Source organism: Silene latifolia, chromosome 6 (assembly GCF_048544455.1).
Source record: "Silene latifolia isolate original U9 population chromosome 6, ASM4854445v1, whole genome shotgun sequence".
Classification (NCBI taxonomy): Eukaryota; Viridiplantae; Streptophyta; class Magnoliopsida; order Caryophyllales; family Caryophyllaceae; genus Silene; species Silene latifolia.
The window spans coordinates 138,633,527-138,656,245 of NC_133531.1; the positions used below are offsets into that span (position 1 = coordinate 138,633,527).

General features: G+C 37.0%; 2 protein-coding genes across 2 annotated transcripts; one reads left to right on the forward strand and one right to left on the reverse strand.

Moving 5' to 3' along the window:
* Positions 1-5,941: 5,941 nt before the first annotated feature.
* LOC141588804 (uncharacterized) lies at positions 5,942-7,030 on the reverse strand. Its single transcript, XM_074410227.1, has one exon. The coding sequence runs from the start codon at positions 7,028-7,030 to the stop codon at positions 5,942-5,944; it is 1,089 nt and encodes a 362-aa protein (XP_074266328.1).
* A 14,371-nt stretch (positions 7,031-21,401) lies between these two features.
* On the forward strand, positions 21,402-22,595 carry LOC141588805 (putative F-box protein At3g16210). Its single transcript, XM_074410228.1, has one exon. The coding sequence runs from the start codon at positions 21,402-21,404 to the stop codon at positions 22,593-22,595; it is 1,194 nt and encodes a 397-aa protein (XP_074266329.1).
* The last annotated feature ends 124 nt before the right edge of the window (positions 22,596-22,719 follow it).

Sequence of the window (22,719 nt, forward strand, 5' to 3'; positions counted from 1 at the left end):
GTCCCGAAGTCGCATTAAGGCCCTTACGATCTCAAGCCGGTCACATGGGGGGAAATTGTTGTGTGTTGAGTCATGTGTGTTTGATACCTATAGTTGGAATCTTGTCCATGGTTGGATTAAATGATGAAAGAAGTGGAATGTGATAGTTGTTGAAAGATGTATCGACGATTTGTTGATGTTGAAACTTTGAGCATAGAATATGTTGGCATGTTAAGTGTTGGAACATGGTAAATTATGAAAGGTGAATTGTGAATTCGTATACGATATATCTTGAACATGAAATATGTTGAGCATGTTACCTATTTAATACGTGGCTTTCAAAAGGGTAGTGGTACATGTGTATATGATCATGATAATGATAGTGTTTTATTTGTTGGTATAAGCATGTGATTAAGGTCAAGCGTCTATATACCTAAATGTCGTGTTTAATTTTCATGTGAGAATGATAAAAGTTCATCCATGTACTGGTATTTAGAAGTATTAAGTTGTTTTTGTTGCCTTATGCATGTTCAAGTTGTTTTGGCATTAGAAAGCTTGATTTATCTGAATACCGATTACGGAAGGGTTGTCTTAAAACTGGTATAAGTCAAGTTAGAGAAATGATATTGCTGTGATTCCAAGTTGAGGTGATAGCTTGTCCTCTTACGATTCTAACGATAGGTCACACGCCCAGAATGACCAAGTAACGAGTGAGATATGACTGTTTTACGAAAAACTGGACGGTCTTGAGAATCGCCTATACTCGACCGAGTAGTCCCTACTCGGCCGAGTGTCTTTTATACTCGACCGAGTATTCCATATTCGGCCGAGTAATCTCTCGTGATAATCTGTTTAGCGTCCGGAGTCGTGAACTCGGCCGAGTAGTCGACACTCGACCGAGTAAGGTCTACTCGGCCGAGTATTCCCAATACTCGACCGAGTAATCCTTCTGCGACAATTGAGTTTGCTTCTGAGTCGAAAACTCGACCGAGTAATATAGTTACTCGACCGAGTACCTTGTACTCGACCTAGTATGTTACGTACTCGACCGAGTACCTCTTTGGGCGGCCACTTTGAGTCGGTGGCTATGTTCTTACTTTTGTTTTGAGCCGGTGGCTAAGTTTTTACATTGTTTTGAGTCGTAGGGTATATACACATGTATGTTTTGAGTCTTAACGCATTCTTTTATATGTGAGACGGTCTTGATACGTAAGTTACCGGCAGTTATGACATGGAGAATGATGGCTTATGAGGGACATGTGTTGGGTAAGGAAGACATGTGTTATGTGGTTGTGAAGGGTAGTGGAAAAAGAAAAGGGAAGAATGATGAGCTAATCGAGGTAAAGAGCATGATTTGTGAGATATGATGAGTGATATAGTCATGTGTTGAGTAGTATAAAAGTAAGTGTATATGGGCAAGGGTGATGTAACTGTAAGGAAGCATGAGAATGAAAGATTGAGATAAGGGATACTAATGGTGGCATATTTGGATGTGTAAGGATTTATGGAGGAAGACAGTTAGGATAGAGTTGCTTAAGGATATATGTAATGGAAGGTTGTTGTAAGAAGATAGGAAAGAGAGGTATATAGTGAACTTAAAGGAAGTTATATCGCGATGTGGGTTTGTAGATAGTGGCAAAGTTTGGGAAGTGGGAATATCAAGGGGTGAGCCTAGTGTGTAATTCTTTGAACAAACGGTATGAAGTGAATTTTGGTTTTTAGAGATGCGAAAGGGAGATACGACTAGTTGAAGAGTAACTGTTAGTGCGTGGACTTGATGGTGACAAGGGTGAGTGTGAAGCAAGATGAGAGATGACAAATGATAAGAAGAATGATAAGATATTGATATGAATTCATGGAATTAGAGTTGTGGAGCTATGGAGAATAAACAAATGACTAAAGAGTTAGGTAGAAAGAGAAAGGAGATGACTTATTGTTTGGCATTATTGAGTAAAAGGAGGGAAAGAGGGATGGAATAAGTTGAGAGAACGTCGACCGGAGTTAAGGAGCATGAAGGTAGGAAATTATGGAAATGTACGATAGCCTCACTAGGGGGGTGTGAGTTGATGGTCATATAGGAGAGCAGGACGACATGTTAGCCATGGGTTTCGAGGTATTAAGGGAATAAGGAGCTTGTAGAGTGTTTGCACGATCTAAGATTTTGGTGGGGAGTTAGGTAACGATATGATAAAAGATAGAATTGGGATTAATGTTGAGGTAAAATTTGTTGATGGATTGGATGTTTGTTATTTGGGATGATAACCAGAGAGAGAACACGGATTGTGATAGTAAGAAGTGATAGTAAGAGAGTAGTCACATGAAGGATGTTGGTGTCATAGTATTGTCACTAGTGGTTGAGGATGATGTTACTTTAGGGAAGCTAGTTGTTCTAATGAGGTTGATTTTGTAGAGACCAGATCGATATGTATGGTTGTGAGAGGGAGTAAAATGTGGTTATATGAGGCGGTTGTAGTAGTTGAGTATTAATGGTATGATTATACTTGGCAGGGGGTGATGGTTATGCAAATGGGAGAATATGTTATGAGGGGTGTACGAGTTAAGCTCGGGTGAGAGGTAACTTTTAACAGGTGGTAACTTACGTGATCAGGATTGACTAGTTGGATGTGATTACGGGTCTATGATATGTGTAAATGTTTGTGTGAGGTTCTGACCTCACAAGAAGTGGTATGGTGTGATAATTATAAAGTTGTTATATGAATGTTTTATAATTTATGTTGGGTACGGTATACTAATGGAATGAGGTTAAAAAAAGGTAATAATTTGATTGATCTGGCATGGATAGTTAAATTGTATGTGTATTGATGATACATGTTTATTCCGTGAAATGGTAAGGATGATGTTCATGAGATTCTTGTCAGTTTATTCCGTATAATATGTTGTGTTATAATCTAGTAAAACGGTTTTGAATGAGTTTTCTTGCCCGAATGTCATACTGAGTAAGTGTTTATGGGAATTTTATGTGATTGAGATGTTTATCGATGTGGTTGTTGTGCCCCGGGTGGTGATCGGGCATGGTACTTCATGTTGTGATGCGGGCATTTTTTGCGCTGTGATGCGGTTGTTGGTGGCGGTGTTGCGATGCCGTCACCGGTTGTGGTGGAGTATACGGGGTGGTTACGATTTGAGTTTCGAAATTACAGACCAGTTATGCACAGATTGTTGTTTTGTTACTGTTGTTTCTTGTGAGTTTCGGTTAGACATATAGACTGTTGTTTTGCTTGTTGATGTTTCTTACCAGTTTCGGTTTGGGAATGAGGGTAGAGGATGACATGAAAGAGAGTTGTATATGTTTTCGTTGTTATCATGGTATAGTGATATTCTGTTGATGGGACACAGTTGTGATAGGTTATTCTGATAATTTTGATCTTGTTCTAGATGAGGCTTTGGTAGACATGGTAATGATCTGATATATGCAAGTGATTCGTGGAATATGTGTTATAATGATCTGAAAGCGGCAAGCGGTTCATAATCTTTTGTTGAGATAGTGAGTGCAGGATATTGGGAATTGGTGTCATGTTAAGTTATGTATGAGTTTTGCGGTAATGAAAGAAAAGAACTTGAGGATCTAGTATGTGTGTACGTAACAAGTGTGGAATATGAGTTATGCTTTTGGTGATATGAGTTTCATATAGTTTATATAGAGAGGTGTGTCATGTTGCGGTAATGTGGAAGATTTGAAGTTTTGGGTTAAGTTAAAGATTTTGAAATTGAAGGATGAGAGTCGTTTAAGTAAGAGAGCCTAAGATATATGCATGACGACTTATTCGGATTATAAGTGGTTATCTTTGACACGCGGTGGTGATGGGGATAATGAGAAAATATAGCTAGGATTTAGTATTAGCGAGTTACGAGGACGTAACATTTATCTTAAAAGGAGTAGGATGCGATAAAGGATAAAAGAGATTTTGATGGTTGTACATATGGTAGTATAATTGGAAGTAGAGTGTTGGTGTAGCATAAAGGTCGGATATTTGTTTTGATTAAAGGTCATGACCGTGCTTGTAGTAGTTCGATGTTTAGCAATGAGAGAATATTTCAACAAAGTGTTGTGAGTTGAATGACAATGATTATGAGTCCAATAGTTTTTGAGTTGGAAGATGATGTTTATGTGTTTGAGTAAACTTCGAGGACGAAGTTCGTTTTAAAGATGATAGAATGTATCATTCCGTTTTGATGATTGATCTTCTTTTGTGGATTGAGTGCTATTGAGTGTTATGGAAGTGATACAAGGTTGGCAACATTATATTGTGGTTATTGGGTAATGTTATGGAGTCAGTATTGAGAGCCTATGCTATAGTTGGGACGATATCGTGAGCCATGTTGTGGAAGGAAGAGTGGTTTGTGGAGTTGGTGTTAAGTGTCCATGTTTTATAGGTTGGGTTGGAACTTCGCGGTCGTGTTTTGTTTTGTTTATTGTTTTGCTTTGAGTCGGGATAATGATTTTTGTGGTGACTTGTATAGTTCCTTGGTGTTGTTATATGTGGTTGGTATAGTCTTGTGGCGTAGTGTTGTGCTTTGTTTTATAGCAGAGTGTGAACTTCGGGACGAAGTTCTTTTTAAGGGGGGAAGATTGTAACACTACGGATTTTTCCTTGGTGACTACTCGACCGAGTAGAGCCTACTCGGCCGAGTAGTGCTGAGGTTGTGTGTTGTTTTGGTTCTGCCGAGGAACACTCGGCCGAGTAAAGTGAACACTCGACCGAGTATGGGACACTCGGCCGAGTATACACTTACTCGACCGAGTGTCCGGTTTGGCGGAGTGTTATTTTGACGGTTTGATTAGGGAGCGTTTAAGATTTATTTTATATCCGCGTCAGTTTTCAAAATATCATTTCTACTTCATCATTCTTACGTAACCCTAATCTCTCCCTAATTACTCCCTAATCACCCCCTTTGCTTTGTTGATTGCGAAACCTTCGGAGTCCTTACGTACTTTTCCTCATCCTACTGTTGGTAAGTGTTATTCTATGTTGTTTGTATTCGTTGGGGTTACTGCATGTTTACGGAATTGGGGAAATATGGGGATTGTGCAATGTGTAATTGTGTGATATGATTATGTTATAGGAGAAGACTTCGTAGAGGAGCCTTTCTGAGTGTTCAAGTTCGTTCCCACTGTTGATTGCTAAGGTAGGGTTTCCCTACTCAGTTCTTGTGTAATTGATTTGAGATATTTGTTGTATTGTGTATGATTGTTGTCTGCTGATCATCGGAGTGTTGGTGTTGTGGTGACGGTGGTGATGTGGTTGTGTTGTGATGGTTGTCGTGTTGTGTCAGCTGTGATGCTGTGGTATGTGTGATTTTGGTGGAGTCACTTGCGGGAGTGGCTTCACACCCTAGTTCGCCCTCCGTGGAACCCGTCACGGGAGGGGATGTGCACATTAAGGGACAGGGATTGTTAGTCGCTCGTTGATGAGTTGGACTAGGTGGGGATGGGCTGCGGTCACCCACTGGCGGCGAGGATTACCTGTTGCGATGGGTAATCTGGCAGGGCTACACACTTCGGTGTGTAGTCGGTTAATGTGTGAAATCGGAGACCGGTGATGGAGGATGATCGCCGGTTACATTACTTGTTTGTCTTATTTGAATTATCGCGAATCGACCCCGTGTTGTTGTTTTGTAAAACCTGCGGTGATCCATTCGGGGATGGTGAGCAGATATGACAGGTAATGCAGATGTTTAGTTATGGGACAGACATGGGGAGACATCGCTTCGAGTCTAGTTTCCGCCGTTACGAGTTTAGCCGTCAATGATTTCAGTTGTATTGAAGTTCGTACACTTTTAGTTTGAGTTGGTTTGAGATAATGTATTTCGTAACTCTTTATACTTTGATAAATGTTGTTTGGAAATTGTAACTTTGATATACTAACCTCGGGAAACCGAGATGGTAACAGCCTTTCATGCTAGGGTAGTCCTTGGTAAGGTACCTTGGTATGAGGGGGTGTTACACTATCACCGGGTTCGAGGTCGAAAAAAGGTGCTGGAAGTAATTAGTAGCCACGGCTTTAACCTCCTCTTCCCCATGCCGTGTAACTCCATTGTCATCCACAAGACAAGCAATAAAATTCTTCTGTTTTCTTTCGCTAGCACGAATATGAAAAAACTTTGTATTTTTGTCCCCATCCTTCAGCCATAGGGCTCTTGATCTTTGTCTCCAGTATTGTTCCTCTTGCTTCCGCAAATTTGCCAATTCCGCTACTAATTTCCTGCGACGGGTCACATTATCTTCAGTTCTCTCCTTGTCGTTCAGATAACCCAGCTGCTTTTGCTTTTGCGCGATACTCCTTCCTATCTGATGAATATTTGTCCCCTTCCATTTTTTGAGCTCTTTCGCACATTCGGCCAAGACCCTAGCAAGACTCCCCCTACCCCGCTCCACACCACGCACCACGGCTTCTCCACACTCCTCCTCTCCGACCCACATCCGCTCAAACCGAAATCTCCTCTCTTTCACCTTACCCCTCTCTTTGTGATTAAGAACCAAACGAATCGGAGCATGATCGGACCATTCCTTGTTTAGATAGTAAAGCCGAGCATACGGGAATAGCTCCCTCCACGACTTCGTGCATAAAGCTCTATCGATCATGCTTTGCCTATTCGCTTCCCCTACTTGCCCGTTATCAAACGAAAAATTGTACCCCTCCCAAGGAACATCTTTTAGGCCACAATCATCAACAGCTGCCCGAAAGTTGTTCATCTGCCACTGCGGCCTGCACCCCCCCTTCATCTCCGTAGAGAACAGAACCTCATTGAAATCACCAAGGCACACCCAAGGGAGCTGAGATTGCCCCCCGAGAAGTCTCAATAGATCCCACGAAAGGTGTCGATCCCCCACTGCTGGCCAACCATAGAAACCCGTAATTCTCCACGCTCCTTCCACTCCCTTTATAGAAAAATCCATATGGTGCACCGAAGCTGACACAAAAGTACAGTCAACTTCTTTGCGCCATAAAAAAGCCAAGCCACCCGATCTCCCCACACTATCCACCTCCATCCCATAATACCCATCCAATTTCTCCTTCACCCTCCTCATTTCACGACCACTCAATTTAGTTTCGCATAAAAATAGAATGGCCGGGGCTTCCCTCCGTACAAGATCACGGAGCGCAGACACCGTGTCGGGGTTGCCCAAGCCCCGACAGTTAATGCTTAAGAGATTCATTGGGCCTGGCGGGGTTGACCCCTGTCAACCTCCGCCTCAGGTATTAAGACGCCCCCGTCTGATGAAGATTTTGTTTTCTTATACGCACCTGCCTCCTCCGCCGTCTCCCTGCACCGCTTCCCATAGACTATCTCAAGCTTATCTGTACCATCACCACTCCCTGCTCCAGCATTTTTAAGTCTCGGAAATCGTGTCCATCCTCGTCCCTTCGCCCCTTCCCCCTCCACACCAACCATAGCTTCCCTTCCCTCACCACCCAGTTTTCCTCTCTCCTCCTCCTGGCACCTCTCCTCCCCCTGACAAATAGAAAGCTCCTCCCCCTGCCACGCCCCCTCCCCCTGATCAAAGCCCTTCCTTCCTCTATCTCGTCTCTGTTCGCAGTTCTGCCCCTCTCCTTTCCCTGTACACCCCTTTTTCGCACTCTCCACCACTCCTCCCCCTATCCCCGAGTCTCCACTCCCCTCCCCCATATTGCTATTACCACCTTTCTCTCCCTTCTCCACCTTCTTTATTCTGAGTTCAAGAGCAATGTTTTGCAGTTTATCGATCATGTTCGAGATAGAAATCTCAGCTTCCTCTTTGCTCACCGCATCAAACTTCCCCCTTAGGTCCATCGCAGCCTTTCCCGTCCCACTCTTCATAGTTTTTACCACTTTCCACGGCGATGCCCTAAGCCAATCCCCAAATTTCAGCTCTTCCTCTTCGTATGGACCCTCCTCACAGTCCTTTTCCCCGTGGCCAATAACTCCGCAACCGTAACAGTATGTCGGAAGCCGTTCATATTTAACAGTGAAATTCATGCTGCGGCCAGTCTTAAGACGAATAGGGATAGCAGCTTTCAGAGGCTTTCGTATATCATACAAAACCCGAACACGAATAGCTCTATCTAGTTCGGGGTTAGGGCCATGTTCGAAACTTATAAACTTGCCCAGACAGTTGCCCAGCCGTTGGGCATTAGCTTGACACGTCCTTCCTGATATAGGGAGATCATAGATTCGTGCCCAGATTGGTACGAGAAACAGAGAAGAGTCAGTAATTTTACCGGATTGGTCAGGCTCATCGAAGCACCACATGAACTTGTCGAAGTGCCACGGTTGCCCTTCGAGGACCCTAGCTTTGTCCCTTCTCGATTCAAAACGAAAGATAAAGGTTTTCGCCTTAGCGTCAACAACGTTCCCCATTACTGGCTTCGACGGATTCCATAGTTTTATCATCGTATCGATGGCCGCTTTAACATTAATAGCCCTCGATGCCCAGATCTTCCCTATCAGAAGAATTCGATCCTCTTCTTGCACCGGCTGTTCATCCTCCTCCCAAACAAACCCTTCCTCCTCATCTGACCCCATCGGATCCTTCCCGTCCCTATGGCCCGTTGAGTCATTCTCCATTGGCACCTGCACACAAGACAAAAACAAAACAAGAAAACACAGCAGCCCTAACTCACGAAAAAACGTAAGTTAAGCCTCGAGCGAGAGGAAAATCGAAGAACGTAGGACGGAGATCGAAGAAAATTAAGACCGGAACCCTAGGAAACCCTAGACGTCTTGATAACTTTCAATGTTCTCTCTTGGCTGCCCACTAACTTCTTGTAAAAAATTGTTTAATCTCAATAAAAGTTTGCGTTTAATAATGATAATAATAATAATAATAATAATAATAATAATAATAATAATAATAATAATAATAATAAAAGTTGTGGTTTTAAAAAAATAATAATAATAATAATAAAAATAACAACAAGAACAAGAACAATCCCCCTTACTACTAGGAGAATAAAACTCTTAGTAGTTTTCCCGCCTAAGTTGCATAATCCTCATATGAGCTTATTTATTTGGATATTAAATCACTGCACATGAGAATGAAAATGGACAACATTCCACTATATTAGGATAATCTAGGGTATTATTATACACTCTCCATAATTACGCATTAAAATTATTATGCAATCATCTCCTTAATCTATGGATTACGCATGACATAAAACTTGCCTAATTTATTATGTAATCATCTCCATAATTATATCCTTCATCAGTTACAACTAAAATTACGCAAATCTGTTTCTTATGCAATCTTTACCATAATTATTTTTTATCAACTTCAACTTTGTATGTATTAAGCTAAAATATGAATAACAAAGTTTATTACAAATGCATACATATTTGATCTGATGATATAAATCTCACGAGATTTATACCTTTAGTGAATATAATAAATAATATAATAACATTTATTTTCTGAATAAAGTTGACAAAGTAATTCAAGTAAAATTCATTAATTTATTAGGATTAAAAATGTTGACCTTCCTATTTTATTTATTTTAATATGAAATGTTATCAATATGATCCCAAAAAACTGAAACGAGTTGAAATTAATACTCTACATGCAAACATCTCTAACAATTACATCTAAAAATTATCGTGCTATAGCACGGGGTCTATAATAATAATAATAATAATAATAATAATAATAATAATAATAATAAGAATACGGGCCATGAAATCTTCTTCGGTGTTCATGAACAAGTGTTTACTGTAACATGTAGATGGACCAAAACAACAAAAACATGGAACTTGTTTCAATCTATTGTTGTCCACTGTAGCATGTAAATGGCCAAAAAAGCAACAAAAACTTGGAATTTCTTTCAATCAATCCTTGTTCAGTTGTTCACTGTAGCATATAGACGGCCAAAAAGCAACAAAAACGTGGAATTTCTTTCAACAAAAATCAATCCTTAGCTACTTGGGACCCAACGCATTATTTCATTCACTTAAGATTAAAAAAAATGTATATGTAAACTTGTATTGATGATGGAGATATTTTTATTTTAAATTTAAACCGTTAAAATTTATCCATTATATACAATATGGTGGTATTTAATTAACAATTAGTCTCACTATAAACGGATATATCCGTTTAAAGTGAAAGACGGGTTAAATATGCTTAAAGTGTTAATATTTTCGGGATCCAATGATCCATCATGCAACTTGCTGCTTGTCTTATTCTTAAAGTAGGTGGATATTTTGCCCGTCTATAACTATAGACGGATATCTTTTTTTTTTTTTTTTTTTTGATAGAAGGAACTTGAATTAAAAGAAAATAAAGTAGTTAGAGTACATCATGGGGGCGGGTCAGGGGAAAGAGGCGCGGAGGCCAAAACAATGTCACTAGTACAAAATGGTAAGGTTGAACTTGTCAAGTTTTAAAGCTATAAAAGTTACTCCCTCCTATTCACTATAATCTTCCACATTACTTTTTGGGGAGTTTTTAGGAGGAAGGAGATTTGTGGTGGAAAATGGAGGAAAATGAAAGTAAGAGAGATAATGTGGGGTCACAAGTCATAAAAACCACAAATAATAGACTAATAAGGAAAGTGGAAGAAGTTAGTGAATTTGCCATTTTCGGAATTGTGGAAGATCTTAGTGAATAGGAGGGAGTAATTTTTTTACCAATGTTGAGTGTTTTGGTAAGAGTTTTCTGATTTTGATTAAAGACTTGTATTTTAGTCTAAAACCTAACAATTACCATCACTCAAAGGCTTCCTATTTTATAATTGATTTAATGAACCTAAGTTGTACTTCTTAGATGGTGAAATCCACTATGAATAGTGAACCTTAACATCATTTATTTATGAAGACTTTCCAAAGCGTTTATTGAGTGCATTTAAAGCCTTGTTCTTTAAGTATTTGCAAAACATTTTTTTCTGATTTAAAGTCTTCGTTTGTTTTGAAAAGTTGTCAACCTTCAAGTATCAGTTCGTGCACTGTGACATAATGAGTTTGTTCCATGTTTCTCGTATTTAAGTCTTAATCGTAATCTCCATGTTCATTAAGTGAACCCTTGAGATTCAAAGACTTTGTAAACCAGTGAGATAGAACATATAAACTCTTGAAGCGGAGTAGCTTTAAGTTTGAGTGCAATCGGGGTAGATTGACGAGTTATTTTCATTGTAAGGGTTTAATTGTTTGATTAAATTTCTAAACAAGTAATAAAATAACGGTTCGACGTAGGTCTCGGAGTAGAGGCTGAACCAATTTTTAAAACATCGTTTGTTTGTTCATTACTTTTACGTTCTCTTACCTTGCTCCATCCCGTTCATACTTGTTGCAAGTTCTATGTCAGAGTCATCAATACTATGACATAAAAACTATTGTACTTCCTTGTAAACTTATATTCTATTAAGGTTCTCAAGTTTTGCATCTCAAAGTTCTTCACTTAAGTTATTAATTAACTAAGTTTAAAACAAGATTTTAAAAAGGGTACCCCAAATTTTACAAGCTAAATCTTATTCTCAACCATGAAATTATTGCGATTTTTCAGTGTTCATGAACAAGTGTTCATGAACAAGTGCTCACTGTAGCATGTAGATGGACCAAAACAACAAAAACATGGAATTTGTTTCAATCTATTGTTGTCCACTGTAGCATGTAAATGGCCAAAAAACAACAAAACTTGGAATTTCTTTCAATCAATCTTTGGCCCAAAAACAACAAAAATGTGGAATTTCTTTCAACAAAAATCAATCCTTAGCTACTTGGGACCCAACGCATTATTTCATTCACTAAAGACAAAAAAAAATGTACGTAAACTTCTATTGATGATGGAGATATTTTTTTTTTAGATTTAAACCGTGTTGAATAGAATAACTAAAATAATAACAGAATGTTTAAAATTAATCCATTATATACAATATGGTGGTATTTAATTAACATTTAGTCCCACTATAGATGGATATATCCGTTTAAAGTGAAAGAAGGGTTAAATATGCTTAAAGTGGTAATATTTTTGGGATCCAATGATCCATCATGCAACTTGTTGATTGTCTTATTCTTAAAGTAGGTGGATATTTGACTCATCTATAACTATAGACGGATATCTCTCGTCTATAATGAGAATTTATATTTAATTAATTTAAGTTTTAACTTTAAGACTTACAAGGATTTAGTCGTATGACCTATATCAAAATAATCTTAAATTATACTAACAGGTCGAAGTGGCAAGAAAGGGTCGAATCCACAAGGAGGTGTTAATGTTCCACTTCGTTTTTATCTAAATCCGTTTTAAAGTAGCAGTTTTCTTGAAGGTTTGATTTGTTGGTTTCTATAACTAATTGCAATAAATTAAAATACAACTAGTTTTAAACCCGTGCAAAAATGCACGGGTTTGCTATCGAAAAATTAGAAAAGAAAAATATAAATAACATGTACTCCGTATATCTAAGTCTATATCATAAACGGTATTTAGGTAAAACTTGTTTAAAAGTTTTTCCAATAAAGAGCCTATAATGTCTTATCCTAACCATTTAAATATATACTTGAATATGTAATTTATATATTTTGTATATTTTTTAAAAGTAAATAAATTTAAAACTTTAATAAAAAAATCTCGATTAAGTCGGTGGAAATTTCTTCATATATTTAATTAACTGAATGGAATAGTTACTCTTTTCATATGCAAATTGATATTCATAATTAAACGAATCCAGAGAAATTTGATTAGGTTTTGAAAAATGAGAAAATGGATAGGATAATGAGAAAATGGATTGACAAAAACTGAGAGGGGTAAAACTAAAAAATACGTATATAAAAGAGTAAAATGCGTATATAAAATAACAAAGATCTACTTTAATTACGTAAACTTGTATATATATCATTCAGGAAGCACGAACACGTACTTCTACCGTGTAGCTCGTCCATGTCCAACACCAACATTTGTACGACGCTTGAAAATTATGTGTTGGACACTTTTCAAACTGTGTCTAATTATTTATTTATGTTTTTAAAAATTTGGACATTTTTTAGACACTCGAAGATCATTTCAACTCAGCTATAATACCAATAACTTATTATATAATTTAAACATTTTTCATGATAAAACCATGCTTATCTTTTGCATACATGAGCTATATTATGTATATGTCGGAAAATATGGGTTATTATAATTTAACCATCATGTTTTAATTAATTAGCACATACTACATAATTTGAATTTTTATATAAAATTTAATACTTTGTATAAAATACTTTTACAAATTTAAGATCATACTTTTAACTATAAATATACGGAGTATAATTTTATTAAGTTTTAAATACATGTCTCATGTCATATATTTTATGGGACGTTGTGTCGCGAGTTCTTTTTTATCCATATCTGTATAAATTTCGGTGTTACCTATGAAGAATGTCATACACAAATGGGTTGACATTTGTGCCCATTAACTCATTAAGATCCAAAATTAATGTAAATAAAAGGTTACAGATTCTCATTCTAGACGAACACTATTCGTCTATAGGTTTCTTTCACAAATGAAAGTGAATAGCGCAAGTGGGTGGGAAATGAATACCCCACTTGTCCCCGCACTTTAGTTTTGTGAGAGTCTCACTGTCCGTCTATAGTTATAGACAGATAATAGTCGTCTATAATAAAACGGATTGATAAAGGGTTGATCTTAAATCCCAAATTTCCGATTGACGAACACCAAATTTACTGTGACTTTACCTCATTCTTTTCCTCTTGTAAGTTGTAAATACTCCCTTTAATTTTGCTTTAAAAAACTTATCTCTCTTATGAAGATTTATTTCACAAAAAAAAATATTATGAAGATTTATGCAACAATGAATGAGTTAACTTAGCTCCTTTTAAATAGGTGTCAAAGAAAAACTTTTTTTTTTTTTAATATCTTTACTTTTTTGTGAAAATATATTAGGGTTTTAGTTATAGTGGCTAATTTTAAATTTTCAAACATAATAATTTTTTTTATAATGTATTCTTAGATTTATGAGATGAATTATTCTCCATTGCATATTATTTTTCTTAATTTTATCACTTTTAATTTTGTTATGCCTTTTAACTTAATTTAATGTCTTTAATTTTTTTTTGGTTACAAGAAACGGGGATTACCCAAACAACAGAAAAAAAAAAAAAAAAAAAAAACTAAGAGGCATATAAAGGAGCTACTCGAGGCCAAGACACTCCCCCTATATCTTGTTGCATCAGACGGAAAAGGTAGTCAGGTATATCATCAGGTTCCCATACTACTACTTGTTGATTTTGGTGAGCTCCAACATTGGCCAGCTAGTCAGCACATCCATTCGCTTCCTTGTAGATATGGTGGATCTCACTTCTCCATAGATGGTCATTTACAAAACATTTACAAATCTGAACTAGATGGGCATGAGCTGATAGTAACTCCTCCCTCGCGTCTAGCAGCTTGATCACCACCTGGGAATCGGTCTGAATAATCATCCGAGGAAACATCCTCTCCTTTGTTAGTATTAAGAGCAATTTAACAATCAATTCCTTAATTAACCCCTGCTAACAACCTAGATCCCCTTTCACCCTAGATAATGCAATTAGCTACACATGATAAGAGAATTAACAATAATAATAGTAATAATAATAATAGGAGGTATAATTAAAAGCATGTAATAAGAATAATTAAAATACCGTGGCAAACGATTGTAGAAAGAATTGTAGATCCAAAAATAATGCTAGCCGACTAAACCTAGGAATTTTTAGGAGTTCTAAAGGTAGATAAGACGTGAAGATACAATAGGGCACAATTTGGATATTTATAATAAACATAACCGATTTAGAAAACATGCGCGAAAAATCATCAAAACACTATATACTCGATCGAGTACAGGGCCTCTCGAGCAGGTACACCTCTACTCGATCGAGTTCGTGGCTATTCGATCGAGTATACAACTCCTCTGCACGATTTTGTGCTATCATCATATAATAGCGCAAAATTGTCATAAAAGCAACTAAGTGAGGCATAAATATGTATATAATTATGATTCATCAAATTCTCCCAAACCATCTATTTACTTGTCCACAAGCAAAACACTAATACAATACAAAAGGCAATCATATAACAACAAGTCTTGGTATAGACGGGTGGGACGAACAGACGGGTAAAGACCTCTAATAAAATAGGTAGGGGGGACAAGATGGGGCACCCCCATGTACTTCCCACTTTATGGCAAATGAGTATTTTGTGAGGAGAAGTGGTATCCGTCTATACGTATAGACGGATAGTGTCCGTCTATAACGAAAATTTGTGATCATATAAATGTTGGTCCGCGGTAACAGTTGATTTTTAATCAATTGATCTACGTTTTCGCTGTAGGTTTTTCATCTTTTTCATCAATATCTTCCATTCTAATGCCCTTGCTAAAAAACGCACTCAACCAGTTCCCCTCTATTTCGAACATTTAAACATCTTAAATCAACCAAAAACTTATCAATTATATTCTTTAGTTTCATTGTAAAACAAGTATTTGACTCCTTAAGGGTCCGTTTGGATACAATTTTAGGAGGGAAAGGGAGGGGAGGGGGAGTGAGGGGAGGTGAAGGGAGGGGAGAGAAGGGGAGGGCAAATGGAATGTGAGTGTTTGGATAACAAAAATTATGAAGGGAAATGGAAGGGGAGGAAGGAGGGAGATGAAGAATGGATGGAGGATTGAAGGATGGTGGTGGTATAATTAGAGTCCAAATAATGTTTTCTTTCCAAATCTTGTCACCCTAGAAAGATTATAATTTGTTCTATAGGAGGGAAAATAAGTCCTCTCATTTCTCTCCCCTTCCATTTCCTTTCTCCCATATTTTTTATCCAAACAAAGAAAATTAAATCTCTCCCTTTCCCTCCCCTCCCCTTCTCTCCAATTCCTTCAATCCAAACGGACCCTAAATGTACGTCTTGAAAAAATTAATCTTCTTTTATTTTAGGGTTTTTCTACATGGTGACCCTGAACTTTTTCGAATCACACATGGTAACCCTACAAAATAGAAAAAGTTTTTGGTAACCCTGAAGTCCCTTAAATGTAATTAACGTGACCCTGAACTTTAATTCCGTCAAAATGGGTCGTTAAGTGTCATATGTGGCGAATGACATGGCTAATGTTCGCTGATGTGGCTAATGACTAGGATGTTTATGAATAAATTAAAGAAAAAAAACCAATCCACCACAACCACATCCTCTGCCATAACCACCATTACCGTCGCCGCCACCCCACCCTTCACCAACCTTCGTCGAACTACCGTCGACGACTCCCCACCCTTCACCGTCCGCAGCTGCCCGTCGAAACACCAATCCCACCGTCGCCCGTCGAAACCCGACACCCTTAATCTTTTCCCTCACCCTTGTAATCTCATCTCACCCCCCTAAAAACACTAGATCTGGGTTTTATGGAGAGGGGATGAATTCTGGGCTGCTTCTGGTGTCGCCATGGTGGAGGTCGGCGAGAGGGGGTGATGGCGTGGTGGTCTGAGGTGGTAGCCACGGTGCTGGTCTGAGGTGGTAGCCACGGTGGTGGTGCGAGGTTGTGTAAAAGATGGTTTAACTTGCGTCGTTTTTGTTTGTTTTTCATCTTACATTATTCCGTCTCGCAATCCCGCCTTGCAATCCCGTCTCGCCTACATAATAAATTAATAAAATAATAATGATACTTATAATATATTAAAAACCCGACTACTTATTAAATCTAATTAATACGACTTTAATCCCGCCTTGCAATCCATGTCACACGCCACATCAAGACCAAATAGCCACATCACACGCCACATCATCACTTAACGGTGCAAATTGACGGAATTTTAGTTAAGGGTTACGGAGATACATAATAATGAAGTTCAGGGTTACCATTTTTGTTTTCTGATTTGCAGGGTTACCACGTGGGATCTGAAAAAGTTCAGGGTCACCATGTAGAATAACCCTTTATTTTATTTTTATAGTTTATACATTTTAGTGTGAATTTTGGGGGTTTATTAAGGTTTGATTGATGAGGGATAGTAGTCGGGGCAATGCTGATAAAGTCTTACAATTGTCAAAAACCAGCGCAACGATGGTGATGAGTCTGATAACTTTAAATGAATTAACTTAGTTATGTGCACACCATGGCCGATATCATGTGCTATATATATTTCCCAACTTTTGATCTAATTTTTTTTTAATGAACTCAAATCATCATGTTAAAATCCAAAATTGACTACTCATTAACTTGATGTATTACAATAGGTTGAATTTTTGCATACTAAATCCTAGATATGCCATTGTCCTGATTTTATGGATGCTATTTTACAAATTTCAAGCTCCTGGCATCAGTTTTGGATTCTGTTTAATTTTTATTTGCATATAATATTGCTCTGAAAAGAATGACGTACCAATTCAAGTCGGAAACGACAATATAAAATGAGACTAACCATCCATTTTATTTAAGCAGATAACTACATACATAGATACATGAAAATCCATGCACGTGATAAGGAGGATTCAGGCAATACATAACTGGTATTTGGAATTTAGGATGATATAATCAGCTATATATTCAGCTTACACCGGCATTTAGGATCATAGAAAATTGATGGGAGTTTTTGATGGCGCCCCGCCACCCAGTGGTCCGCATCCACTAAGATACTGATTACGAGGACAGTTAATGGGACTGAAGTTTAAATTGACACAAAATACAATCTCAAATAGATACTTGACGTCATTCTTTTCCTTGCACCTTATTTCTGGAGTCACATCGAAATAATTCACCAATGCATTGTAGTATTTTATAGGCGGATATGTTTTCAATGGTCCGGGAACAATGCCTAAATGATAAAAACGCCAAGTTAATAAATTCAAAAACCAAATGCTCTTAATAAAATCAGTAGAGTAGAGTAGACATTATTGTATTAGTTGCATTACCTGTTTTGGAGAAAACAGTAAGAATACTTTGGTGGATGGCCTGGAGGCTTAAGCATTCATTTACTCCCTTTGTGAAATATTCCAACACAGACATTCCTGAGCAACTTCCATGTTTTTTCCATTCGTGTTCCCAAAATCCATCGTTATTTGAATTGATGTAACTCGGCCAGCAAAACTCCATCTCCTCTTTTATAGGCTGCATATATATACAAGTTTATAAATACAAGCCTTCAAGTTTGTTTACTTGCGGTTTTGTGACATGCCAGAAAACATAAACATAAAACAAGACACTTACAGCGATAACACTTGTGCTAAAAGCTGGAGCTTCAGGGCAATCGGTCTTACTTATTCCACCACCGAAGGATGGCCAGACTCCATGTATAGTAAAAATTTGAGGCACGGGTTTAGTGCAGTTATTAATATGACAGAACGCTTTTGGCCACATCATCACTATACGATGGAATGCAATGGGATCAGTAGGGAGCGGGGGAGGTGGAGGTGGAGGGGCACCTCGACCCAGTGTTGCTAAAACTAAAATGCATAAGCTTGCTAGTATCAATCTCATCTTTTTTTGAAACTTATTTCTTAGACTTTTGGAATATCACGTACTCCGTACTAAGCAATCTCACGCTTTATAGACATAACTGGTTTGAAAGCCCCTCCGTTTTTTTATGATGTTTCTATATTTTTTTTTAATGTATGTGAGAAGTATTTTAATGAAATGAAAATATTATAAAGATAAAGATATAGAGGGTGTATAAGACAAATTTATTATGGTAAGGGACTAAATTACTAACATTACCGGTAATTTATTAATTATCACTCTCTCTCACCACATGACATTGTCTAGCTTCATGCATTCTGGGTTGTAATTTTACCTTATTTCTCAAATCCTTTCCGAAATAGAAATATAGGACAATAAAATTGGACTGGAGAGAACAATATCTAAGGGTTCATTTGACATGGATAAAAATTGCCTCCATTTTAATTACCTGTTTATGTTTGATTAAAATTAAACACTCGTCACAAAGAATATAAAAGACAAACATATGATTAAAGACAAAATTAAAGGATGTGAATACAAAATCATTTTCGCCTTTAAAAATCAAAATTTCAATAAATTTAGATACGGTAATAATAAATAAGAGGAATATATTTACCATTTTCACATTAATCCACAAATAGAGCAAAAAAGGTGAAATATTAACATATAATAACATTTATTCTAGTCATAGTTAAAGTCTCGGTGAAAAAAGGGTATTGCCTCTGACCTGATTATTTGTTTACCTTTAATTTTGACACAAAAACTAAGGAAAAAGGAGGGGGTGATTATAAGATAACAAGTGGATCAAATTGAGTGTTGAGCATCAAACTATCCATCAAAAACATTCATAATATAGAAATATCAACAATTGACTAGACATCCCAAAATGTAATAGAGACGGAAGGAGTACTATATAGGTCAGTATAGGACTAATCATACATTTGTTATCTAGGAATCGTGCTTTAAAAGAAACTCTTTAAAACACTACTAAATCGAAGAGGAAAAAAATATTTCGATTGTTACTTGTTACTTTTTGAGTATGGTTATTTTCACTACTCAATATTATATTATATAGTGCTCTTATATATTATGATTTTTTATATATATTTAATACTATATAGTATAATGAATTTAAGTTTATGTCATTAAATAAAATTCTTTATTCTCAATTTATATATATAGTTTTAAATTAGATTAGATAGATAGCAACTCTAGAGCAAGAAGTCCTTCTCAACATGCGTCGGTCAATAATTTTATCTTTATTTTTTTCTTTTAAAGTGATCGCATCATGTCGCGGGTGAAAATCAAATCCCAACTTCTTGGTTAGAGTAAAGAATTCTTACTACTAAAGCTAACTCTTATTACGATCGTCAAAAAGAAAAAAAAAAAAAAAAACTAACTCTTATTCTCAACCATGAAATTATTGCGAACCTTCACCGCTTAAACAAGTGTTTACTGTAGCATGTAGATGGACCAAAACAACAAAAACATGGAATTCGTTTCAATTGCATCTATCGTTTAATTTGTTTCAATCTATCGTTGTTCACTATGGCGTGTAGATGGCCAAAAAAAACAAAAAAAAACATGGAATTTGTTTCAATCAATCCTTGTTCACTCACTTCACTGTAGCATGTAGATGCCAAAAAGCAACAAAAACGTGGAATTTCTTTCTACAAAAATCAATTCTTAAGGTGAGATTATTACGGAGTATTTCTTTATTGTTCAGACTTATCTCAGACTCACCTCAGACTTTATACATTATCCGTCAGACTCATCTCAGACTCTACTTTTTCACTCCACTTTATTCTTTTAACAAAAAGAAAGGACACATGTTGTTCACTCATTGGATAATTTTTCTTTAAGCTGGGGTCAAGACTCACCCAAAGTCTTAAGTTGGGTCTTGAATTTCTAAAACTCAACTTAAAATTTTATTAAGACTTTGTAAAGACCAGGGTAAATTATTGGTAGTCTTGAGTGAGTCTTGTCTCAAGACTTACTAAAGTCTTGGCTCAAGATTACCAATAATTTTACCCTTAGCTCCTTGAGACCCAATGCATTATTCATTTACTAAATTTTTTTTAAAAAATATACGGTAAATTTTATTGAAGATAAAACTTATCAATTCTATCCAATTCGGTGGTATTTAATTACTTTTAAGTTTTAACTTTAAGACGGATACATTTATTTTAGGAGAGACAAACTTACTATCGTACGGTAAAAGAAAAACAACAAAGCATCCACATATTAAATAAAATGATAAAATGATAGGATAAAAATGATCCACGCTTTATTATGAGGTTTAAAGATAATACAAATTCTTATTTCAGACCGCTATATCCGTCTGAAATTGTCAGACGGATACCATTTTCTCTCACAAAAAACCCATTTTGGGTGTGAGTGGGAAAACACATGGGGGTGTCCCACCATGGCAATGTCTTTCACTGTGAGATGTCTTATCTGCAGATTGAAATAAGGCGATGCAGGAAACGAGGCAATTTCGAAAGATAAAGATAAAAAGATAAAGTTGTTGAAAATATTTGAAAGAAAGAATAGGATAAAAATGTGGTCAGAACTCAGAAGCTGTTTGGTTGAATACTTGAATACATCTTCAATTAGTCGCCGTTTCTGATCGATTATACCAATTGCTATCTCCATACTTAAAAGGTTTGTCTGATTGTCTCTCATCTTGTATTTTCAGTCATTTTAATTATTGATTTCATTTTTCAACAACTTTATCTCATTAAATTAATAGGAGTATCCAATTGCATGTTGAAATCCTTCAAAATCCATCATACACAGAACCCGATCCGACTCCAAAGCAATCGGATGTATCTGTATGACCCGTTCGTTTTGTTTAGTCATCGACTCATAGTCAAATACCTATAAAAATACTCAAATATAGTGTGATTGATTTCATTTTCCTTTTATAATAAATATATATTTCACCTGTAGGGAAAATGTTCTCATTCAATATTGTCTAGACGCAGTGGTGGCCAAGTTAGTTACGTATGGAGAGAAACCTGTCAATCTTTTTAAAGGATGAAAAGATCCTTCCTGAGGATATTTTGGTGGAAATACTATTAAAATTACCAGTGAGACAGTTACTGTGTTTGAGATGTGTGTGTAAGTCATGGTGTGCCCTTATTGACGACGTTAACTTCATCGAGCGACATTATCAGGTTCAGTATGCCATATGCAAAGCAGATGGAGATATCCCCTTTATCTGTTGGGGTCCCCAATTTGATATCTTCAACCATGATCTTCATGTCTGCATTCTCTCTAAACACTTTGGAGATGTTCCTCTTGATTTAAAGCCTGATTTACTTCGCGATACTGCACCTTCTTTCTCAACTGCCCCTCATCTAATTCATGAGGGTTTTTTTGTTGGCTGTGTGAAAGGTCTGGTTTGCTTTATTTGGGGGCTTAGGGACTTGGGCTTGTGGAATCCTGCCACTCGAGAATTCAAGGCCGTTACTCCTTGGCTATATAACCCCATTCATTTGTATCAACTTAACTTGATTGGTTTTGGGTTTGATTCCCTCTCTAATGATTTCAAGATTGTGCGAGGAAATTGCTCTGATGACGGAATACTTACCTATGAAGTGTACTCGTTAGCCACAAACTCTTGGAAGAGTCTAAGAGAACCGTCAACGTTGGTTCTGCTGTTTAAAGGTCCATTTACGGAGGCATACTTAAATGGTGTCTGTTATTGGCTTGCTTATTCTGTTTTGTTCAATACCCGATTAATCTTGTCCTTTAATTTCAGTACTGAAGTCTTTATGGTTTTTAACGAACCACAGAATACAATTGGTTCTGAGATTAAATTTGAGACCAATTGGGCGATTACAGTGAACAAGGAATGCCTCACGTATGTTGTTAAGCAAACTGACTTGGTGAAGGCAGAGTGCAAGTTTGACGTCTGGGTTGTGACGGAGTTTCTTGATGATGTTTCCGGAGTTCCAAAATCATGGCAACATTTGTTCACTATGGGACCATTTCCGTCATCTGATGGCCTAGAGTTTGCCAGATTTCGAATGGATGGTGATGTGCTGTTCGCAATCAGATCTCCAGATACTGAGGAAGAGAGCAGCTTGTATAATCTGTCAACTGGAACATTCAAAGATTTCGGGTGCTGTCTTGGTAGTTTTTTCGATTATGTAGAGAGTTTGTTTCCAGTATCGAAGAGGCTCGTTCGGAGTTGAAAGCTGTAAGGATCATAATCTTCTATTAACAATTGTCTCGAAAGAAGATGAAGGCTACATTATGATCCTAGATTTTACGGATTCTATTTTACGAATTTCAAGTTCCTGACATGAGTTATGGATT

Coding starts and splice junctions, on each gene's coding strand:
- LOC141588805 (XM_074410228.1), top strand. CDS start 21,402: ATGGAGAGAAACCTGTCAATCTTTTTAAAGGATGAAAAGATCCTTCCT.
- LOC141588804 (XM_074410227.1), bottom strand. CDS start 7,030: ATGAGGAGGGTGAAGGAGAAATTGGATGGGTATTATGGGATGGAGGTG.